Genomic DNA, 21,182 nt, shown 5'->3' on the forward strand with positions numbered 1-21,182 from the left:
GTGTTGGTAGTTCTGTTGCATTCTATAGCACGTACAAGAAGAAAAGTGCTATGTTCTGTTAAGTATTGCTCATCAAATAATTTCCTGCCTGTGGAAAGGTGAAATTAAGGAACAACTGTGTGGTGGTAAACTGTTCTGTACAAAACTGAAGGTTGTTTTCACTCAGAGGGTCATTTCTTCTTTGTATCACAACTGAACTTTCAGAACTTGCAGTCAGATACTTTTGACTTCGTTGTGAAACAGTCTGGAACTCCATACAAATAGGTGGGATATCACTTTTCCATGTCCTGTGTGAAGAGCACAAATGAAAAATGTTTTCACTGCGGGAAGTGATAAGCATGTGAAGACCATATTCCACACCAGGCATCCCGAAACAGGGCTGATGTCTGGAAGCAGCAGTTTGAGTCAAGGCCTAGAACATTCCTAAACTGCAGTCCGGTGAGAAGTTGCTGTTCTGTGTCTTTTTTAGGAAGCTATTACTGAGATAATAGTCCCAACTGTTTTTTAACTGGAAAAAAAATAAAAAGACAAACCTTTTAATGTTGAACTGATATAGGAAAACAGTGAATTCTTTTAATTACGTTATGTTTTGTTACGCATCAGCTTTTCAATGGTTGGTAGAACACAAGCTGCTCAGCTTTCTCCATTGCACAGCAAATGCTCCTTAAGGGACTAATTGCAGTTTGTCAGTAAATGTGCACCATACTCAATTAGATCTCTGAACAGATCAAAACATTGTACCTTGAGTTTGGGGGGTTGGTTTGGGATTTTTTTCCAACTTGAATTTCTTAATAAAACACTGGGCTTCTTCACTGGGAGTCAAGTTGGCAAACCTTTTCCTGTATGACAGTGACCTTTAGAGCTGGTGCCCTGCTGTTTCCTGATGGAGGGAGAGGTGGAACAAGTCCCTGAGATGTGAGCTGGGAATGTACACAGATCCCTTTGATGTCAATCTGTGGTGTAATAGTGTCCTGAGACATCAGCTGGAGTCGCCCTGTGGCACGCAGCTCCCGCTGCTTTCCTGGCCTCTTCAGGGCAGCTCAATTTTTACTCCATATCTTGGCTCTAGATCCGAGTGCCCTCCAGACCCCAAGCGCTCCTAGGTACGTTTCTTTTGGAAAAGGTCCTATTTAGAGGCAAGACTGTTAGCAGAAGTTTGTTGAAGCAAAGCTGTAGCAGTCTGGGGCTGGCTGTGGTGCTGAGCCCGCTCTGGATGTAGGCATGAGCTGTTCATTCCATGGGTAGCTGGGCTCTGATCCTGTGGCTGGAAGGAGACCGTGGGACAGGGCTGTGTCTCAGCCTGTTCAAAACCAAACTTCTGCCTTCAGCCTCTTGCTTCTTCTTGGCTGTAGTTCAAGGGTTCCTGAGCAAGTAATTTATAAATCCCTCAAGTATTTCAGATGTTTGTACGTATTGTTGCTGTGGCTGGGAAACTTGGATGCTTCCTAGATATCCTCCTACATGAAAACTTACCCAGAAATCATGAGCTGTTTTATTATACCTGAGGCCAGCCTGCTCCTGAATTTTACTCCTGTGTTTTTTACTGTGTACAGGCTGTTCTCTAAGAAGAGTTCACCTGTGCAGCTTTGGGATTTTGCTGTGGAGAGGGTTCTAAACTTCACTTAACCCCTGTTTTCTTCCCCAGATCTTGTTTCTTGTATACAGCAACCTCTGAATCATCAGGCAGAGCAGTTAGAAGATTTTTGGCTTCTTGTTACTTAACTAGGCAATGTATCCTGCTGGGATTTAACTCTCAGAGAACCTTGTGTTCTTAAAAATGTGTCTTCTCAAAATGTCCCACCAACTTTAAGTTTTTAGGAAGATTGGTTGTGTTACAATCTTTTGTCTTTGGAGAAAGGTTCGAGCTTCCCTCTTTCTCCCACATGGCATTTGAGAAGAGAAAAGTTACTGAAGAGGCTGTAAGTGCAGATAAATACTGCAAATATGATAAATTATACTGAAAAAGTTCTTAAAATCCATATGAATAAGAACAAATAGGGCAAAATCTTTGTGGTCCAGAAGAGCAAGATACAGAACCAGTTGCTTGAAGACTCTTGATATACCCCTCACCCTGTTCATGAGACTGCAGTCACATCCTGGGAAATCAGAGCATCTCTCTTGCTGATGTGAAACTGTTCTTGGTTAAAGTCTATTGCAAAGTATTGGCAAGGATGCTTGAAGGTACAAGCTGGGTCTGAGGTTTGTCACTGTGAGGGAGACTGGTTTTGTTCCGACAATCTGGGCACCTGTTTCCATCTGCACTGAGCATGGATGGGACTAAAAGGTTTCCCATCACTTGAGCTGGCAGCTGTGAACTTGCACAGATGTGCTGGCAAGGTGCAGTGTCCCTCACTGATGGACCAGAACATGTGAAGACCAAGTAGAAAATGAGCCCAAACAGCAAAATTCTGTTGAACTTAAGAGGACAATTTCCTTTTTTAAATCCGGCCTTAAGCATATTTATGATTATTGTCTGGAGCTTTGCTGGATGCTCCAGCATTGCAACACTGTGCAGCTCCTTTCTTCTAATGGTGTTTTTTCCTGAAATGACAGGATTTGTTAAAATGCATCTGAGCACTCCACTGGTCTGGGTCTGACCTTGGCTGTCATGTCAGTGGCACAACTTCAGGGAAGGAGCTTTTGACTTTGACAAAAATAAGGGAACTTTGGAAATTATCCCTTATTTTTGTCAGCACAGCTCACGGTCGTGGAGAGGGCTATTTGCTTAAACTGATATTTTCCTGTTGGCCAGTATATTTTTGCAGAGGGCAGGATGTGGGGAAGGTCCCTCAAATGTGTATTTTTGGTGTGATGTAGCAGAGTGTGATGAGAAACTTCCTTTTCTAGACTGTTCATCTAAGGGAAGAGGTGCTATTCTATTAACCACTTTCAGAGGCTTTTTGAATATAATGCTGTTAAAATTCGTGGCCCTCCAGATCCAGTCTTAATGCAGGGAAGGAAATCTGTTTTCCAAAACCCACTTCCTAAAAGCCACTTGGAGCAGCACGTAGGAGAACTGCATTAGGAAAACTAGAACCTAACTTGGAATTTGGTTATGAATTAATTTTTTTTTGCTTTTGCTGCAGTTATGGGAAAAGAATCTGTCTTTTAATATCCCTTTTTAATACCCATAAAAGAGTCAGAAGGGTGTAACCAGCTCTGTTCCAACTCTGCTGTCCCATTTGTACCCAACAGCAGATCAAGAAGACACCTGGAATTTTAGTTTCAAGCTAAATTCTAGGAAATATCCATTAGACTTTTATTAAATGAAAATATATTTCCTCTTTTGAAGCTCTTGGACTTTAGAATTAATTTTAGTAATGCTTCTAGCACATAAAATAAGTGTTGAGAATTTTTAGTTTGTTGTCAGGTTTAAATTTTCTGATGGCCTTAAACATACCTGTATATATGTCTGCAGTTCTTTAACTCAGCGTTGGAAACAAATTGGTCCATGGCTTATGTAAACACTTGAAAAATAAATCTATTTAAATGTTTTATGTCCTTCCCTTTGAAGCAAATATTTTGTACCTAAAGGGATTGTCTTGCTACACTTCTGTTGCATTGGTGGTCTTGTCTCAGTGACTGGGTTTAACTGGGTTCACCTAAAAATTGTTCTACAGCCTTTATGATTATTAATTCAATACTTTTATCATATTTGTGTTATATTTTAAAACAACCCCAAAGACATCCAGTGGTATTAAACATTTTTACTATGCCATCCCCTGTTTTTAAATACTTCATTGTTTGAATGTTCAAGTTAAAAAAAAAAATTGGCAGTATTAAAAGCTAAGAATAAATGTATCTATGCAAGTAGCTCGGCTCAACTTTGGTATTGAAAGGTTAGGAATGGCTTTACTGTCAGTTTGAGAATAAAATTCCATGTTTCTGAAGCCTCACTGGAATTTCAGGTCAGACTGATAAATCATTTTCTTGTTGCTGCTCCATCATGGTTGTGCAGCTTGGGATTTTGTACGGAAAACTTTCAAACAGCTCTGGATTTATTAGGAAGCAGAGCTCAAATGTTTGAAGCTCCCTACTCTTACTGAGGAGCAGGATTCCTAATATTTCCTGGAGGTTTATTTAGCATCCTGTAATAATGAATTCCAAAGATTTGTTGTTTTCTGGATGTGTTCTGTTTTCTCTGTGCAGTCTTTCTTCCTCGGGGAAGCTGGCTCCAAATGCCTTTTTTTCGTATATATTTGTTTTTATCATCTCTCCCTCCAGGAGCAAAGGCCACTCAGACTCAGAGTTCGCTGGTATGGAAATGGAATTATCTTTATAAATTCAGAGGTCTCCTCTTTGTGCCCACAAACCTGGAGGGCTCACAGGCAGGATGTTGTTAGAACAAAGTGTTAAAAAAAAATAAATCAAATCGGTGTTGCTATCTCAGTGAAGTTTGGTTCATCCCCTTTTTACAGAGAGGGAGGGGAAGGGAGGAAGGAAGAAAGGGTAAGAAAAAGAGAGAAAGGAAGAGAAAGAGAGGAAGAGAGAAAAACAGGAAGAGAAAGGAAGAGAGAAAAAGAGGAAGAGAGAGGAAGAAAAAGAACGAAAGAGAGAGAAAGAGAAATAAAGAGAAGGAAAGAAAGAGAGAAAGAAAGAGAGAGAGAAAAAAAGAAAGAAAGAAAGAAAGAAAGAAAAAGAAAGAGCTGTGGGAAGTAGGGGCTGCTCTGTGTCTCGCAGGGATCGTGGGAGGCGGCTGGGCACGAGTCCTTTCCCATGTGCAAAGCTACTTTCAATTATTCCGCTTGAAAGTTCGATCTCCAGAGATACAGAAACATTTAGAAATAGTTCCGTGTTTATACAGAAACATTTACAAACAGATCTATGTCTGTCACGTCTCGCAGGCGGCCGGCGCGGGCAGCCCCGGGGTCCTCCCACGCTGCGCGGCGCCCGCGCCCGGCCCCACGTGGCTCCCACGTGACTCCCACGTGGGCGCGGCGGGAGCGGAGCCGGGAGAGGAGCTCCGGGAGCGGCGGGGGAAGCTCCGGGAGAGGAGCTCCGGGAGCGGCACTCCGGGAGCGGCGGGGGAAGCTCCGGGAGAGGAGCTCCGGGAGCGGAGGGGGAAGCGCCGGGAGAGGAGCTCCGGGAGCGGCGGGGGAAGCTCCGGGAGAGGAGCTCCGGGAGCGGCACTCCGGGAGCGGCGGGGGAAGCTCCGGGAGCCGCAGCCATGCAGCGCCGCAAGGTGGACAACCGCATCCGCGTCCTCATCGAGAACGGCGTGGCAGAGCGGCAGCGGAGCCTGTTCGTGGTGGTAGGCGACCGCGGCAAGGACCAGGTAACGCCGTCCCGGAGGGTGCGGGGCTGTGGGTGCCGGGACCCACCCGGGCCTGCCGCAGTCCTTCAGTCTCTGCTCCTCTCTGCCTGCAGCAGGAATTAAACCGTCACAGCCCCAGGCAGAGCAGTGGGGTGTGAGGGGGAGGGAACTCGCAGGGACAGAGGGTTTGGAAATGGTGAGATCTCCCTTAGACATCTCCTGTCTAAGCTCATGAACGTCAAATGAAACTCAGGACAGCCTGGGGTTCGTGTGTTTGGTTTGGTTTGTTTAAACCGGGGCAAAGGATATTACATGTTCTGGCCAGCTGGAAGTTTTTCCCCTCGGTTCTGCCCTGACCTGCGATGGTTTCTCTCTCGGACTGGGCTTTGAGTCGTCTCGCAGATGAACCTACTCGGTGAAGTTGGTATGCAGGAAATTAAGTGCTAAACTCATTTTTCTTCAGAGACTCTTTGTGTTTTTCGGGTGGGGAGGGGAAGAGAAGCATGACAAACCCATGATGTTTTAGGATAAGTCAGTTCACAGAATCACAGAGTTGTTCAAGGTGGAACAGCCCTCCCAGATCACTGAGTCCAGCAAGGTCAAACCCACGTCCCCAAGTGCCACATCTACGTGGCTTTTGAATCCCTGCAGGGCTGGGGACTTGACAGCCCATTCAGGGAAGAAATTTTGCCTTGTATCCAACCTAAACCCCTCCAGCACAGCCTGAAGCCTTTTCCTCTCCTCTTGTCCCTTGTTCCTGGGAGCAGAGCCTGACCTGGCTGCCTCCTCCAGTCAGAGAGTTGTACAGAGCCAGAAAGTCTCCCTGAGCCCCCTTTTCTCCAGGCTGAACTCCTTCCCCAGCTCCATTCCCTTCCCTGGACATGCTCCAGCCCCACAGTGTTTTTCTTGCAGTGAGAGGCCCAAAACTGAGCACAGGATTTTAAGTGTGGCCTCCCCAGTGCTGAGCAGAGGGGAACAATCACTGCCCTGGTCCTGCTGCTGTTCTGTTCTAACTGCTGTTTAACTGATAATTCACTTACTTTCAGTTTGTGGGCAAATAAAATTAATTATTTTTTTAAAAAACTTGGAAAATAATTAGTTATTTGGGTGGCAGTACAGGAATGTTGGCATTATTCACTTATGGGTTCTGGCATCTCCCAGGTCTGGTTGTGCTCAGTGTTTTCACTGAAACACACTGTGGAAAATCCATATGAATGGATTATCCATAAGAGACAAGCACTAGAACCATATTTAGCCTGGAATTATCAGTGTTAGTTCTGCCAGAGAAGGGAACTAAGGAAACAGGAGGTCAAATCAAGTGTCCTGCAACCCAGGAGAAGGCACAGACACAGCTTTGCTTCGTGCCAAGGGATCCTCCTGTTCTCCACAGCGGAAATAGAGCTGTAAAATTAAGTTTAGAAAAACACTTTGCTTTTTGATGTTCCCCTGAGAGCTGTTTGTGAGTGTTGTGTGCTCTGGCAGGTCGTTATCCTTCACCACATGTTGTCCAAGGCCACGGTGAAGGCCAGGCCCTCTGTGCTGTGGTGCTACAAGAAGGAGCTGGGCTTCAGCAGGTGAGAGATCCCCTGGGTGTCTTGCTGCTCTCTGGGGAGCCAGTGCTGCAGGCTGAGGGATTCGGGTGTAAGGGGAAGCCAGGTTTGTTCCTGGAGGGGCTGGGGGAAGTTTGCTCTTCCAGGACTGAAGTTTGGCTTCTGTAATAGAGCTGACACCAGCAGAAAGCACCTTTGGTTTTTCTCCTGTAGCTCTAACACTGACTCTGCTGCTCTGGACTAAATTCCCCCTCTCCTCTTTAACCTCAGAACTTGGGTTCTTCAGCTGTTTAACCTCAGTCATATTTAGGACTGAGCTCTGACTTCCAGACTCAGCCTGAACACACTTTTCTCAAACCCTTTCCCAAGAAAACTCCTGTATGACTTTTTTTTTTTTTTTCTCCAGCCACCGGAAGAAGAGGATGAGGCAGCTCCAGAAGAAGATCAAGAGTGGAACTTTGAACATCAAGGATGATGATCCCTTTGAGCTGTTCATAGCAGCCACAAACATCCGCTACTGCTACTACAATGAAACTCATAAGATCCTGGGGAACACCTTTGGGATGTGTGTCCTTCAGGTGAGGAAAAACTTGGCTCTCAAAAGGGCATTGCAATAATCAGTTGAAATGTTGCAGGAATAGGATTTGTTGCTTCTGTCGCTTCAGTTTTGGTGGCTTTGCTTATCCCCTCACGAGTCATTGATAGGAATTGTGACAGGACAGTGCAAATTTAAGTGTGAATTAAAATTCTGAAGAATAAAGTTTTTAGGGTTTCTGTGCCTTTCAGTAGGAGCCAGCTGCACTGCTGGACTCCGGGCAGGTCTGAAGTTCTTTTCACTCCCCAGGATTTTGAAGCCTTGACTCCAAACCTGTTGGCCAGAACTGTGGAGACAGTGGAAGGTGGTGGAATTGTGGTGATTCTGCTGAGAACTATGAACTCCCTGAAGCAGCTCTATACAATGACCATGGTATGTGCTGCACAGTGGGTCTGTTCTCCTCCAGACTGTTCTGTTGGGTCTGTTCTCTATCTTCCTTCCATCATCTTTCCTGCTCCTTCATTCATCTGTGATGGGATTTGTTACACTCAGGAATTTCTGAGATGCTGCAGATGTGGGTGTTTCACAACAAAGTCAGAGTCATGTCTGGGATATGCTGTGGCTGGAAATGGAGAGACAAGAGTGGGAAAGAAGGGGTCACGAACCTGTAAATGTCACTGTCACTGGTGGCCCTTCTCCAGACTGACATTTTCTGTTTTCTTTCCTTTTCCTTTCAGGACGTTCACTCTCGCTACAGGACAGAGGCCCACCAGGATGTGGTGGGGAGGTTCAATGAGAGGTGAGTGACTCAGAGTGCAAAGGATCTGGGCTGTCTGCCCAAGGAAAGCACCAGGAACAACGCTGGGTATTCCTGATAGGAAAACATCCTGCAGATTTGCATTGGAACAGGCATTTTTTTGGAAGCTGAACTTGCAGCTCAGTTGTGGGTAGCTGTAAATGTTCTGTGTTTAGAAGAGAGTCCAGATGAAGGAGTTCAGGGAGTGGTGCTGGTGTTTTTACTGAGTTTTCTTTGCCTTTTCTTCGCCTTTTTCAGGTTCATTCTGTCCCTGGCCTCGTGCAAGACCTGCCTGGTGATTGATGACCAGCTGAACATCCTGCCCATTTCCAGCCATGCTGCCAACATCGTTCCTGTGCCCCCGCAGTCCCAGGTCAGTGAGGGATCCCAGCCATTTTCCCTGACAGAAATCCCTCTGAGTTGGCCAATCTTTAAAGATTTAAAAACAGGGATTTTTTTTTTTATTTCACCCTGATTTATATCAAAGGATGTCATTGCAGAGAGGAAGCAGAATGTTCTGCAAAAAATTATGAGGGTGAAGCTTAGGGAGCTTTTTTTCAATATTCTTGCTTATTTTATTTTTTTTCCCTGTCCCATCTCTTTTTGTGCTTGCCCATATTTATGAATTTTCTTGTACTGCTGCTCTCAGCCCAGTGAGGTAGAGCTTGATTGTAGTTGCATGGAGGGATTTCAAGCTGGTGGGCAGATGGGACAAGACCAACAAAAATACTTTTCTGGCAGTTGGAGAGTGGAGAGAGCACTTTGGAAATAAGTATATTGCAGGCTCAGGACACAGCTGGAAGCTGTGGCAGTTGTTTTAATTAATGTCACATTCCAGGAAAAATTCCCTGAGGATAATACAGACACGTTTTTGCACCGTTAGAAATGTATCCTTTTATCACTTCCAGTTGTAGACTGCAGTAAAGTGGGACCAGTTTTAAACAGAAATCTTGAAGCATTTGAACTGTGCTGTGTGGCCTAAGAAATAACCAACACAGGTTCTGTCAGAGATGGTAAAAACATTTTAATAGGGTGCTGGTTTTAAAAAAATAAAACAACCTCCTTTTATCATTAGAACAACACTGACAGCAGCACAAATGCTTATCTGTTGGCTGGAGAGGCTGATGCCTTTGGAATTGACAACCAGGAAAATCAGCCTTCATTCCCATCTCAAATTAATTGTGTCCAAGTTTATTTTTTGACTCTAAAAGTTTTGATACTATTTTGGTATTTGGTGCTGCAGTAGTTCTTCCCCCTGCATGGACACTTCATGTGACAGGTACAACAAAGGTCTTGAAAGGTTAGAACACCTTTTCTAATCTGTTTTTCCTAGCAATGCCATTTTCTAATTACTATGTACTGCAAAATCCTTCCCTTTTTTTCCGTCCAAGCCTGGGGAAGTCAGGGTTGGGGAACCTCTTTGTGACCATTCTCCTGAAGATGGCTGGAAATTTAAGTGTTAAATACGTGTCTGTCCATGTAAATTCTCATGGTTTTGGGGAACACATTCTTCTTGTGGTAACTTTTCCTTCCAGATCCCTTTCTCTGCCTGACCAAAGGTGTCAGAAGACACACAAAGGTAGGATTGTGCTGACATGTCCTTGGCTCACCCTGTTGTGTGCCCCTAGGAGGAGAGCCTGCGGCCCCAGGACTTGGAGCTGAGGGAGCTGAAGGAGAGCCTGCAGGACACACAGCCTGTGGGGGTGCTGGTGGATGGCTGCAAAACCCTGGATCAGGTTGGTGTGCTGGCCAAAGCTGAGCTTCTCTGGGCGTGGCAGGTCACGGTGTGAGAGGAACTCAAACCCTCTTTTTCTGGGGTGTTTCTAATCCTCAGGCAAAAGCAGTTCTAAAATTCATTGAAGCCATTTCTGAGAAGACCCTGAGGAGCACTGTGGCATTAACAGCAGCCAGGGGACGAGGGAAATCTGCTGCTTTGGGGCTGGCCATTGCTGGAGCAGTAGCATTTGGGTGAGCAATGCCCTTCTCCAATTCCCCAGGCCTTACCTGCATCCCTGAGTTAAAAAAACAACAAAAAAAATTCCAACATGACAGGATCTGAATATATTTGTAATTTCTAATCTTAAATCCCTCATTTACAGTCTTGTATCTTTTGATTGTTGCATACAGAGTGGTTCAAATTTTGCTTAGATTGTGAAATAATCACACATAAATTGAGGTATCTACAGAAATCTGCTGTGCTTTGAAGTCAACCCCTCCTATTAAAAACCCATCCTATTTAGTACTTAGGTGGTAAAATCTTGTAGAAAAAACGTTCAGCTCTTGTTTTGTTTTTTCTCTGCAGTTACTCCAATATCTTTGTCACATCTCCCAGCCCTGACAACCTTCACACTCTTTTTGAGTTCATATTTAAAGGCTTTGATGCACTGCAATATCAGGTGAGGGGAGTAGTCTATTTTACAGTGCTTTCAAAGCATTCCTGCCCAGCAAGTTTTACACCTCCTCTGTGCTTTTGGCTACAATATTTGCTACCAGCCTGTTTTTTACCACGTTCTGCAAAAAAAAGGAATCATGGTGGAGTTGTTTCTTTCTCTGTTTTTAAGCAGGGTAAACCAGTTTCTTTGTGAAGCAGGTTTTCACATCAGTAAATAATTTCCCAGTTCTCAGGCCTCTGAAGCTTTTATAAGAATTTTTAATTAGAATCTGAAGTAACGGTGTCTGAGCTTATTTTGGTGAGGATGATGGTAAATAATTTTTTTCTTAGATCTTGGTTTTTTATATTGTTTAAAAATGTTATTTTCCAGGAGCACCTGGACTATGAGATTGTTCAGTCCTTAAATCCAGAGTTCAACAAGGCAGTGGTCAGAGTGAATGTGTTCAAGGAGCACAGGCAGACCATCCAGGTAATTGGCATCCTTGCCTTTCCAGTTTTTGTTCCTGGCTATTGTTTTTGCCAGTGATGAAGTTGTTTTAATTTTAAGCATGTTCATTGTGTGTGATGTGCAACTACCCTGGTGGGTTTTGCTGTAAGGCAGATCTCTAGAGAGCGATGTCCTCAAAATACCTTCTCTCTTTCAGGGAATAACTTGTAGATTACAAAGCTCCCTCTTGGGTTTCTCCCAAAACAAAAGCAAAGGAAGGTGAAAGGAGCAGTGCAGGAAGAGCTTTCAGTGATTAGATTTCCTTTATTTTCCTCACCTCCGCAGATGAATTCACGTGGAATTGTGCTGAAGACATGTGAGCCAGTCCTTGTTAGGGTGACACAAACCCTCTCCTGACTTTGCTTTTCCACATCTCAGTCTCTGCCTTGGTGTTTGAGGAGAGCAGGGACAGCAGAGAGCTTTCCAGGGCTCCAGCTTTGTGAACTCTGCCATTTCCCTGACTGCAGGCAGGCTGCTGCTGTGTGTGACAGTGTCCTCTCGTTTGCAGTACATCCACCCTGCTGATTCTGTGAAGCTGGGCCAGGCTGAGCTCCTGGTGATCGACGAAGCTGCTGCCATCCCTCTGCCCCTGGTGAAGAACCTGCTGGGCCCTTACCTGGTGTTCATGGCTTCCACCATCAATGGGTAAGGCTGGAGCAACCACTCTGTGCTGGGGCTTCCCCAGAGCTCTGGATGGCTCCTGGTTCCTGGCTTCAGGCTCTCTGTGTCCTGGTTTCCAGGTACGAGGGCACGGGTCGGTCGCTGTCCCTGAAGCTCATCCAGCAGCTCCGCCAGCAGAGCGCCCAGAGCCAGGTGACCCTGACAGCAGAGAACAAATCCACAGCCACTGCCAAGCTCACCTCAGGTACAGCACCTCTGGGCTGTGTCCCCATGGCTGGGGCTGCTGTCAGCCAGGTCCCTTGGCTGTCCCACACATCCATGTGCTTTTGCAGCTGTGGGGAAGGGCTCGTGTGGGGAAATGACAGGACTCTGCTGGTTTTTCCTCACAAGTTTCAGGTGGAAGGCTTTTTAAGAAGTGAAAAATCAGACACTGACAGTTTTCTAGTCTGGGAGTCCTTGAGAGCCCGGGGATCCTTTGGGATGCTTGTCTGGCTGTGGCTTCCAGCACTGAGTGTCCTTGCCAACTCTTGCAGCTCGCACGTTGCACGAGGTGTCCCTGCACGAGTCCATCAGATACGCCCCTGGGGACCCTGTGGAGAAGTGGCTGAATGATCTCCTGTGCTTGGACTGCCTCAACATCACCAGGATCATCTCTGGCTGCCCTCTGCCAGACACCTGTGACCTGTATCCTCGCTGCATGTGTTTCTGCCTGGTTGATGGTTGGTTCTGTAGCTGATGGCAGGAGCTCAGCACGTGATCTTTTCCCTAAGACCTCACTCCTGCAATGAAACTCTCGTGCAACTGCTGGTGTGTGCTGCCAGGACATCACCAAACCCCAGTTTTGCTGCAGAGACAACCTCAGGGAAGGGTTGCACGAAGGGAAGCCGTTGTTGGAGCTAGAAAAGGTTTATCTTTACAGATGAAGGCTGTGAAAGCTGCAAACTGCCCAACCTCATTTATTCTTGTAGATTAAGCTGTGGAGTCTAAGAGGACAAGCCAGTTTGTGGCCCAGATACTGAAAATAAACCAACAGGAAGCTTTTTCCTAGTTTCCAAGGAGGCTTTTTTCCTTAATCCCTATGTTTAGATATTATGTAAATAGAGACACCCTCTTTTGTTACCACAGAGCATCAGAAGTTTTCCTGCAGAGGCTGATGGCCCTCTATGTGGCTTCACACTACAAGGTAGGGCTTGGTCTTCTTCCATCCCATTTCATTCCAAATTTCAGTGTGGAATTTTCTGGGGACAGTGGTGCTTGTTATGACAGCCTGATTGAGATTTCTCAACAGCTTCTGTTGCTTCTTGTTGCGTACAGAGGTGTATTCTCCTTTCTTTGAGATCTCTGCCGTGGTCCTGGCTGTACATACTCCATTTCCAGATAGTCTGGAATATTTTTGCCTTGAGAAAATAGGGAGACTAAAATTCTAAATGAGCCTCCAAGCTTGTCAGGATTTTATCAGTGCTGAACCTCATTTGAAGTTCTCTTTACCATGTTCTGGTAGCCTCAAGCTCATCAAGAGCAGCACCATTATGAGACTGAAAAGAGGAATAATTCTTCTCAAGGTTTCAAGACTGGGGGTGATCTGTAAATGTGAACAGGGAAGTCCAGAAGTGCTGAACTACTGAATTCTAAAAGTCTGAGGCTTAAAAGAAAAAAATGAGGATTTGGTACTTAGGAGGAAAGGAGCTGTATGAAAATAGGAAGTTCAGGTTCATACATATTAGAGCACAAGGCTTCCCTTGAGGAAAACAGATGCTGCCTGAGGGTGTGACAGCCATGAATTGGCCTGGGAGCTCCTTCATCCCTCAGCACTGTATAAGTTCCAAATTTCTTAATAGCTCTAAATTTGGAAAACAGAGGGATTGTTTAAAAATCAGCTGGACTTCGAAGCTCTCCTCATGGAATAACCATTTGGGCAACACTCTCAGGCACATTTGTGGCATTCTTGGGGTTGTCCTGTGCAGGGCCAGGAGCTGGACTCAATCCTGATGGGCCCTTTTCAACTCGGGGTATTCTGTGATTCTCTGGACAGTTTTTCATCTTTCTGACGTCTTCACTCTCCAGAACTCTCCCAATGACCTCCAGATGCTCTCTGATGCCCCAGCCCATCATCTCTTTTGCCTTTTGCCACCTGTTCCACCCACCCAGAATTCATTACCAGAAGTCCTGGCTGTTGTTCAGGTAAGACAATGACTTGAGTGTCAGTTTTGATGCTGGTAGAGTTGAATAGGAGAAAGGAGAAGTTTTGTGTGTGTTGATGGTTTTGTGTCTATCCTGGCAGGTGTGCATGGAGGGAGAGATCTCCCGCCAGTCCATCATGAACAGCCTCTCCAGGGGAAAGAAAGCCTCTGGTGATCTTATTCCCTGGACCATTTCAGAGCAGGTGGGTGATTTGCACTGCACCCAAGGGTGTATTTAATGTATTTTGTGTTTCCAGAGTGCCCAGCTGTATCCTTTAATGGCTTTCTGTCCCTTGTGCAGTTCCAGGATCCGGATTTTGGGGGCCTCTCCGGCGGGCGCGTCGTTCGCATCGCTGTTCACCCGGATTACCAGGGGGTAAAGTACCTGGGAGGGACCCAGCTGTGGTGGTGCCATGGAAATGGCTCTGCAGGCAGAGCTCAGGAGCAGGGCAAGCACTGCAGTCCTTCCAGTTTTTAGCATTTTAAGCTCAGGGCACCAAACCAGTGCTCCTGTCATTCCTAGGCAGCATGGGAGAATGCCAAGCCACCATACACAGTCCAGATCCAGGGATATTTACTGTGACATCACCAAGTGTTTGGCATTTTCTGAGTGCCAGAGTTGTGCCCCAAGAATTATTTATTACACAGCCCTGAACTACCAGGGCTGATGCTGATTTCATATACCCTAGTCCTGTACTCTCCTTCTCCCTGGAGCTGCCACGTGGCCAAAACCAATATTTTTGCAGTGACTGAGTGATGTTTGCACTGCTGATTGTTAATGGGTTTTAAGGGGAGAACATTGTTGCTCTGTATTAAAAATCGAAGATCTTGTTTTGCTTCTTCACAGTGTGTTGTTGCTTCTTCACAGATGGGCTATGGCAGCAGAGCTCTGACTTTGCTGCAGATGTACTACGAAGGCAAATTCCCATGTTTGGAAGAGGAAACAGTTCAAAAGCCAAAAGAAATCACAACTGTGAGCAGTGAGGTATGATTTTTTTATTACTATTATTATTTTCTGTCCTGCTAAGCTGTGTAATTTCCCCTGTAAGTCTCCACTCTGTAGGGAGGAAATACTCAGATTTGATTTTCATGCAGAAGAGCTTTAATTTGCAGCTTTCTGTGGGGATTGCTGCTAACCCATTCCCACTTTCTTTTGCAGACTGTTGGTTTATTAGAAGAGGTTGTGACACCTCGGAAAGATTTGCCTCCTTTGCTGCTCAAACTGAGTGAGAGACAAGCTGAGCACCTGGACTACCTCGGGGTGTCTTATGGCCTGACACCCAGATTGCTCAAGTAGGACATGATTCTGTTTCCCAGTTACATCTTGCCCTTCTTAAACAGATGATAAGCTTTACTTGCCCAATTTTTCCAGGGTGTAGAAGTAAGAACAGCCTGTGGTAGGTAGGGAGTGGCTAAATTCTAATCCCTGTGATCTGCAGAAAGTTGAGGTGCTGCTGACTTCAGAGCTGGTGGTTGTTTTCATGACTGATGTAAATGCCTTTCACAGCACCTGGAAAGTTTGTGCATTTTTTGACATCACAGTCATAAGTTTTCATTCCCCTGAGCTGGACCCTCAGTCAGGTGGGTGCTGTTCCTGCTTTCTGTCAGTGCTCATTTGCACTGATTGTTGGGGTGTCTTAGAGACTTGTGCTTTCTCCTCACCAGCTGATTTTGTACAGAAGGTAAATTGCATTTAATCACAATTTATTACTGTGTGATCAGCAGCTCCATAATTCTCAGTGTGTTCCCTCTTTCTCCCAGGTTTTGGAAACGTGCTGGATTTGTGCCAGTTTATCTGAGGCAGACCCCTGTAAGTAACACACTGTTCCTGAGAGAAAATCCTGCCCTGCTGGAATTCCTGGGCATGTATTCCAGTAGATTCTTTGAGAAGGGGTTTGGGCAGGAAGGTTGGATGAGGCTGCTTTTAGGGCTTGGTCTATGTTCATTTTTGTTCTTTTGAGCCTCTAGTTAAGGAGTAGAGTTTTAGGGCTGTGAATGTGGGCCTCCAAGTAGTTTGCAAAAAAAAAAAATTAGGGCTATTAATGTGGTTATTGGTAAAATAGCTGAGATCTACCAAATTCTAGAAGTTGCTACATTTTCCATTAGGTGGATGTGGTCAGTAGCAGTTGATGCATTTAGAAGATATTTCCCTTCCTCAGCTGAGCACAGAATGTGAAAGGTTCATGGGGGTGGTGGGAAATCCCTCATAAAATCACAGACCTGTATTTATTTTTCAGAATGACCTGACAGGGGAGCATTCCTGCATCATGTTGAAGATGCTCAATGAAGAGGAGACAGAACAGGAACCTTGGCTCACTGCCTTCTGGAAAGGTAACTCTGATCCTGCTGACTCTGCAAGAACCCTTTGGGCTGTTTATGATTCTAGAGGTCCACTGGGGTAATTTACCTTGTCCTCTTGCCCTGTAGATTTTAGGAGGCGCTTCCTTTCCCTGCTTTCCTACCAGTTCAGCACCTTCTCTCCCTCCTTGGCACTGAATATTCTACAGAACAAAAATATTAAACAGCAGCCCCAAGCAGGTGAGTACCCTCTTTGGGACAGCTATGAGAGCATGGCTGGAGCCTGGAACCTCGATTTGCTGTTTTCCCAAGATGTTCAGCAGAGGAGAATCCTCTGGGGAGAAGTTGGCACCTGTGTCTTGTGGGGTTTGTGTTGGTCAGAGGGTTTTTCTGCTGCAGCAAGGGAACAAACCTCTTTTACAGCAAAACCAGTGTGAATTGTTAAAGGCAAAGGAGAAACATTAGATGCCTGAATAAATGCTAAACACTGAGATCCTGGGTAGCTCTGGAGAACATTCCTGACCTTGCTGCCTTTTCCTCTTCCCCACCAGCCATCAGCCGTGCTGAGCTGGAGTCAGTGTTCATCCCATATGACCTGAAGAGGCTGGAGATGTACTCCCGAAACATGGTGGATTATCACCTCATCATGGACATGGTTCCCACCATTGCCAGGATGTTCTTCCTCAGCCAGATGGGAGACATCTCCCTCTCTGCTGCACAGTCGGTGTGTATGGACAGGGTGGGGCCAGGATTTGGAGAAAACACCAGGAGTGCAGTGTGGAATGTGTGTCTGTGTTTGCTCTGTGACTGAAATACCTGTCTTTTCCTCAGGCCCTTTTCCTAGGGATTGGCCTGCAGCATAAATCTCTGGACCAGCTGGAAAAGGAGCTGGAACTGCCCGGCAGTCAATTGATGGGACTTTTCAACAGGATCATCCGCAAAGTAGTGCAGGTGGGAGCATCATTCCAATGTTAACAGAAAATGTGGTGCTAAGAGAGAGCTGGAGCAGAGCTGGGCATCCTTAACACATCCCCAGTTACTGACCATAAACTTCTTGGCCATGGGGGGAAAATCCCAGCTGGAAAATGTGTGGCAATGATTTCAATGCCCGTGGCAGGGGGGTTGGAACTGGGTGATCTTTAAGATCCCTTCCTTTGTGATTCTGTGTAGTGATTTCCTAGATAAGAGTGCTTACCTTATGGTTTTCCATGTTGAAGTGCCCTGACCAGAATGCTGAGCAGACAATCTTTGTTGCCTGAGCCATTGTTCAGAGCACTGATGGCATCTCAGCTTTCCTTGGAAAAAAAAAAGAAATTATTTTCCAGTGTTATCTAGAAGTAGACTTGAAATCCAGTGAAATAATTGAAAAGTTTTGGATCTGGTTCCTGGTTTTATTTCTCTCCAAGGTTCAGGATAGCAAAGATCCTGAAGTCTAGCATTAGGAGTTCATTGTAGAGGTGATAAATGGTGTTTCAAAAACCAAGTCTTACATGTGCTGGGTTATTTCATTTTCAGCTGTTCAACACAGTGCAGGAAAAGGCTGTGGAGGAGCAGATGGCAGCAACAAAGGATGTTGTGATGGAGCCAACGCTGAAATCTTTAAATGATGATTTGGTAATTCCAAACTTTATTCCTGGGTCATATGTTAGCACTTCAGGGAGTTCCCTTGAGGGCAGAAACATTAAATTTTCTTGGATGGAAAGGGTTCCACACCACATCTGGCACTATGAGAGAGTTAAAACCTGACAGGTTTGCATTATGTGCAGCTGGAGTTGTGCTTTAAGCTGCAGTATGGGGTTTTCACAGAAAATTACAAGTTTATGTGTACAAATAATGTAAAAATATAATTAGATAAAAGAGAGAAGCTATTCAGGGACCAGCTGGTATTTGTTTTAGGGGATTTATCTGTGGGAAAAGGCATTTTCCTCCCATTGCAAAATCATTGTTGCCCTCAGGACCTAATGCACCTTGTGCTGTCCTGTTGCAGGAGGAGGCTGCAAAGGAATTCCAAGAAAAACACAAGCAAGAAGTGATGAAGCTGAAGGAAATGGACCTTACACAGTAAGGATTCATCTGCCTGGGTCTCAAATACAGATTTTCATGGGTGGAATGCTGGGATTTGTGCACAAGGCTGTAGGTGCAGTAAAAAACAAACAAACAGACAAACAAAAAAAAAACTAAAAAAAAAGGCGTGTATTGTCAAAAGTGGGTAAAACATTAAAAAACCCCAAATCAACACAAAAAGAGCAACCAACCAAAGCTTTTACTTAAGTGTCAGCAGATTTCTTTCTTTCTGGACCAACAGGAGTTACAGATGCCACTGATTTTCTCTTCTCTTTCCCCTCTCACTTTTTGTCTTATAAATAATGTTCACTGTGCTGATGTCCCAGGAAAGCTGTCTGGCTTGGCTCTAAATTGAGCTCTGATAAATCTTGCAAAAGGAATAAAAGGTTCTTTGAAGCTTTGGTTGTCATGTTTGAAGAAAGGACAAGAGTGGATGTGACTTGAAAGTCAGTCACATAAGGAAAATAATACAACCAGAATGTTGTAAAATTAATTCCATTTTGTAGCATTGATATTGATAATTCCATTTTGTGGCATTGATGACAAGATTGATCTTGTCCTCTTGGACTGTGTTTCCTTTATTTTTTTTTCTCAACCAGAAATAGATTTTTTTTTTTTCTCCACCATGAGGAGAGAGAGAGAGACAGAAATCTATTTTGAATACTTTTCAGTGCAGGTTATAGAAAACTTGTGAGGCTTTGTCTAACATTGTTCAGCTTTGTGGACAGAGCCTTATCTATTCCAAATCTCCAGAACTTGAGATGGAGAGCAGTCACTCCATTTTGCTACACAATTGCTGTGCCTCTTTAAATCCGGGTGTAATTTCCACAGTGCTTGAATACCCAGACAAGGGCCACAAGACATGAGCTTGTTTGAGTAGCAATTTCTGTCTTTATTTCTCTTCTAAAAGCAGGCTGCATCTCTTTACTTTTTCCCAGACTGATTTATCCCATGCCAGCTTGGCCAGCCTGACCTTGTGTGCGTTTCCCAAATGTGATTTGGTTGGGTGCTGCCACAGTGGCTTTGTTTGCAGAGTAGCGTGTGCCTGACAGTGGAAACACCTTATTTTAATGGGTTTTTTTTTTCCCTTTCTGCTTGACAGTTTGACCTGACTTTGCCTCCTCCTTTGCCACTTAGGTACATTATCCGGGGGGATGATGAGGAGTGGAACGAGGTGCTGAGCAAAGCAGGGCAGAACGCTTCTGTGGTCAGCTTGAAAAGGTAAAGGAAGTGGAAATATTCCAGAGATCTCTCTGGCCTTTCCTGCTGGCTTTGTTAAAATGTTTTCCAAAAGAGTGAAGCCTAAGGGTTAAATGCAGGTTAAGTGAACTCGGTGTCCTGGACAGAGCCTCAGTTTTCCTGGGGGAGTTGGGGTATGAGCAGCTGGGAGCTCTACTACCCAGTGTTTCTGTGTTGCTCTAAGGATAGTCCTCTCTTCAATAACTTGTTTAATTGTGACTTTCTTGCTGATGATCTGATCCTGACCCCACACACAAGCTGGGATTATTCCTCCCTTGGGTCACTCACTCCACCTGACTGCCCCATTTGCTTTGGGATCTAACACTGGGTGGGAGCCCCTGGAGACGCCATTGAAGAAAATGCAAATTCAGGGAAGAATAATTCTTTCAAATGTGAGCTTGAGCCTGGAAAATGTCTGTGTTTCTGCAATTCCTTAATTTTTCATCCATCTTCTTTCTTCTGCCTTGCCCAGCATGTAATCTTCCCCTATTTTTCCTTGGGGAATCTCTATTCCACCCTTAATGTTTTTTTCCATGAATGCTGGAAGCTGTAAGTTTCCAAAAGCTTTCCAGGAAGGACAGAGTCTTAGCAGTTGCTTATAAAGGTCAGATCTTGGAATTCTATTGTGTTTGCTTGAGTCAGAATCCAGTGCAGGGACAAAACTGAGTGTTTGGAACTATCAGTGGTAGTTTCTCTTCTAAGTACTCTAAATTCCACATGCCCCATTTAGGACAGATAAAGTTTTGAAAAGCAAAGACAAGAACTAAAAATTGAGATCTTCTGGGTTAGAGAATATCAGGACACTATAAAATCTAAGTCAGGCTCTTGTTTGTGCTTTTTCTCACACCAAGTTTAAATTTTCTCCCTCACTCCTATTTTGCAACAAAAATCTCCCTGCTGGATGGTAATCCAGTGTACTTTTAACAGATGTTTTGTTCCTGTTTTCCAGTGAGAAGAAAAGAAAACTAGAAACAGCACGAGGACCCAAGCAACAGAAGAAATTTAAAAATACTAAAGATCTAAAGCAGAAGAGGAAGAAATGACTTAAAAGCCAATCAATGAACTTGAATGAACAAGTGTTGGGTCTGTACTTAAGAAGTCCTGTTCTCCTCTAAAGCAAGAGACTATTTTGGAGGGAAGAAAAATCCTTAGAGGCATTTTTCAAGTGTTTGTATTATGGGAAGAGCAGTGTTCAAGTGTTTGTGTGAAGATTTTTGTATGAAGTGTGAGTGAGGAACTGGAACGCACTGGGATGTTATGAAAGTGCTACAGCATTCCCATTCCAAGATCAGTCTGTAAACTTCCTGCATCTTAATGGTTCTGTGGTTTATTAAACAAGAGTTTGGACACCAAAGGACAGAAATGTGACTGCCTTAGCACTGCAGCACTCCTTGATCTCTGCAGCTGCTGGTTCTGGTGGTCCTTGAGGGGGCTGTTATGCCATTTGTATTTTGGAGCTGGCTGATCACTGTACACTCACTCTGTCTCCCTGCTGTCCTAGAGCTGCCCCTTGGCTTTGGTGGAAAGTTCTGTGTTCAGGTTGCCAGAAATCAGCACTATTGTACCAAAACCTGGTTGTGTGATCTTCTCTTTGACCTCAGGGGCCAGCTGAGCAGCCAAGCACTGAATTTCCAGCAGCTTGGCAATAACTGTGTGCCAGTCTGGAGCTGTGCCTTGCTGTGACTCTGGGTCTGCTGCCTCAGACTCAGAGGCTTCAAGCCCAGGGCAGACCTTTGCCATGGAGTGTCCCAATCCAAATCCTGAGT

The 21,182-nt window shown here is 44.9% G+C and overlaps 1 protein-coding gene across 1 annotated transcript; it reads left to right on the forward strand.

The window, feature by feature from the left end:
• The first annotated feature begins 5,146 nt into the window (after positions 1 to 5,146).
• NAT10 (N-acetyltransferase 10) lies at positions 5,147 to 20,725 on the forward strand. The gene is made up of 28 exons (XM_062495115.1): positions 5,147 to 5,275; positions 6,737 to 6,828; positions 7,211 to 7,382; positions 7,649 to 7,771; positions 8,077 to 8,138; positions 8,394 to 8,508; positions 9,764 to 9,871; positions 9,970 to 10,103; positions 10,438 to 10,531; positions 10,898 to 10,996; positions 11,523 to 11,659; positions 11,755 to 11,879; positions 12,169 to 12,319; positions 12,722 to 12,818; positions 13,700 to 13,816; positions 13,917 to 14,018; positions 14,117 to 14,191; positions 14,684 to 14,800; positions 14,975 to 15,108; positions 15,577 to 15,625; positions 16,053 to 16,146; positions 16,243 to 16,353; positions 16,665 to 16,837; positions 16,945 to 17,064; positions 17,629 to 17,727; positions 18,101 to 18,174; positions 19,315 to 19,398; positions 20,366 to 20,725. The coding sequence occupies exons 1-28, from the start codon at positions 5,168 to 5,170 to the stop codon at positions 20,457 to 20,459; spliced, it is 3,060 nt and encodes a 1,019-aa protein (XP_062351099.1). The 5' UTR covers positions 5,147 to 5,167; the 3' UTR covers positions 20,460 to 20,725.
• The last annotated feature ends 457 nt before the right edge of the window (positions 20,726 to 21,182 follow it).

This window comes from Cinclus cinclus, chromosome 6, assembly GCF_963662255.1.
Source record: "Cinclus cinclus chromosome 6, bCinCin1.1, whole genome shotgun sequence".
Taxonomy (NCBI): Eukaryota; Metazoa; Chordata; class Aves; order Passeriformes; family Cinclidae; genus Cinclus; species Cinclus cinclus.